General features: G+C 35.7%; 1 protein-coding gene across 1 annotated transcript; it reads right to left on the bottom strand.

The window, feature by feature from the left end:
* Positions 1 to 354: 354 nt before the first annotated feature.
* LOC145661718 (tRNA (uracil-5-)-methyltransferase homolog A-like) lies at positions 355 to 1,644 on the bottom strand. Its single transcript, XM_081727051.1, has one exon. The coding sequence runs from the start codon at positions 1,642 to 1,644 to the stop codon at positions 355 to 357; it is 1,290 nt and encodes a 429-aa protein (XP_081583177.1).
* Between the last annotated feature and the right edge of the window lie 1,135 nt (positions 1,645 to 2,779).

Here is a 2,779-nt window from a genome sequence, read left to right as displayed (position 1 = left end):
ACATTCATATACAAATAACATTCTTTACAATTAAGATCGTCATCACATCAAATATCAACAAGATCAGAAGGCAATAATTACATTTAGAAACTTCAATTAAGATCAATGTCATAGATTTCAATTTAACACAATCAAATCTCTTTTGAACACGTAAGATAAAATAAAGATGAACATAACTCTTAAAATTAGTGCAAAGATAAAATAAATTAATCACATCATAACATGTTGTGCATATATAAAATTCAAATGAAGTATTCATAATACAACTCGTAACATACAAGAGAATAAATTAAGAATTGTTATCCAAGTTTAATTTAGTTATCATATCAGGGTTGACTAAAGTTTCAACTAGTTTTAGCCATTTCCAACTTTAATCTGATACTTATTTTCCTGTTCTTGCTCTACCTTTTCATTACGTTGCTGAAACTTCTGATGAAGTCCAACTCTAAGTGGATCTACAATAACAAATATCTTCTTTCCAGCTACTTTCTTCACTATGGTGGGCAAAATATCTTCAGCTCGTCCAACAAAATACTCGCTGTTTGTGATGGCATTCTTTACAGCATTGGCTCTTGCATCTTCAACTGCCTGGCTCGACATTTCTATGCCAAGAATTTGAGCACATTTCTTAGCAAGAGAAAATCCAATTCCTTCAGTGGCACAACACACATCTATCAAGGAAGTTTCTTCGTCAACTTCAATCATTCCCGCAATGGAAGTATAAAGCTGCTCGGCTCCCGAGGTATTCACTTGAAAATAAGAATCTGGAGATACTCGGAAACTCATGTCACAGATAGTTTCTTTCACATATTCTTTTCCGAACAACAGCTGCAGTGATGGAGGTTTCTCACCTTCTTCCTTTTCAGTGAATGTCTGGAAATAGAGCGATGCTACATTCAAACAGTTTCCTTCTCTGTTTTGGGAATAATAATCTTTCAAATCATCCTTAATTTTTCCTATAGGCAAATGCCTCAGAAAATCTGCAAGTCCTTCATTCTTCTCTTTTCTTTCTTCTGTCCAACCTGCTAAATCCAGATTTCTTCTCAGCAGCAAATCCGTCAGTCGCGTGAGTGAAAATTTTATTTCTTCAGTCTTCTTCTTCAACTGTTCTCCATAAGTAACATCCCACAAAGGTATTGTAGCCTGTTTTATTCTATCTTCTACAGGTAACTCAATTTTCGCCTTTTTAGAATCCTTATCATCAGACTTTTCCAATTTTCGCTTACGTTGATCAGTTTCGGCATCTTCGGCTGAAAGAACTCGCTTCTTCCAACTGTATCCATTCAAGGTCTTCACTGCCTTCTGTTGGTCTTCTTCAGTTTTGAAGATCAAATAAATCCAAGAACTCGCTCTTTTCGGTGACCTAATAGTATGGCTTTCCAACTTCAAATCGTCTGTCAACAATTTCTTCAATTCCCCTATCCTGTATAATCTCGGCAGACCTTTCACTTCAATTTTGAATACGCCTGTAGTAGTAGTGGTGGTAGTGGTCTCCTTGGCCGGAAATGACGGTTCTTCTTTAATTGTAGCATCCTCCCCATCACCATTCACCACGGGTTCAGTTGTTTCATTTTCATCCTGTTCTTCAATATTTTCATTTCGTCCATCGACCTTCTTCTGACCTTCTTCCGGTTCTACTTTCATATTCGCACCAGTACCATTCACTTTTTCAATCAATACTTGCACATCCTCTTTCAAATTATGCTGTAGCCGATCGAAATTTTCATGGATACCCTGAACTCTATCTGCAAGAGATTTGTGTTGAGTCAATAATTGTTCGAACTTTTCATCGCTCGATTTTTGTATTTGTTCTAACTTTTCATCGCTCGATTTTTGTATTTGTTCTATCCATTTTTGCATCTGTTCCATCTTTTCATCGTTCGATTTTTGTATTTGTTGATTCGTCTTTTGCATTTGTTCCAGCTTATCAGTTAGCAGTTGGCTAATCGTACTAACAAGATTAGCCTGGCCATATTCAGGTGTGTTTTCTACTAAAGTACTCGGTACATCCATTACGTCAGGATTCTGCATATCTCTAATCCTTTGTATTTTCTTTCCGCTTCTTAAAACGGTGAAATTCATAAAAAGGATATACGTTTGCAAATATACCTCGTCCTTACTTCTTTTCAGAACTTTGAGGTAAGGTCCCGGTTTTACGGCACCAGATAAAGCGAATAAAAAAACCACTTTAGCCCTAATTCGCAGATATATCAAGTTATTACAATAAACATATCACTTAATAGCTACTAACCATTTTTATTTGATCCTTTGAAATCACCTGACTCGTATCCAGTTATCGTTGATTTACATCTACAGCCATCTATTTCATGTATATCATGTAGATAATAATGTTTTCCATGACGACATGTCATGTCAATAATAATGTTTTTTTTTCTTTAACTATATATAGGCTATATGTTTGATTATTGCGCCTCTGATCACGTATTGACAAAATAGGTACAGATTAACAATACCGTTATAACAAGAATATATCGTTGTAACGCGTGAGTTCGTCTTCATTTGCATCCAAAAGTAGGTCTGGTTTAGAAGTATTTTGCGGCAAATAGCATTGTAGTGTCGTTGTAGATAAGCCATGCTCGGTTCAATTGTGCGAGAAATGCCCACCAATTTGAGCTACATGGCCATTATTAGTTGGCATTGTTTATGAACCACATAAGGATACCAACTGGAGCATACAATGTAAATTGTATTGCATAAGAACAAGCTAGGGACCACAAGCTAACGACAGAAATAAACTATAAAATTATCAATAAACTTA

This window comes from Thermobia domestica, chromosome 10 (genome assembly GCF_964235325.1).
Source record: "Thermobia domestica chromosome 10, izTheDome1.hap1.1, whole genome shotgun sequence".
Lineage (NCBI taxonomy): Eukaryota > Metazoa > Arthropoda > Insecta > Zygentoma > Lepismatidae > Thermobia > Thermobia domestica.
This window is presented reverse-complemented; position numbering and strand designations above follow the sequence as displayed.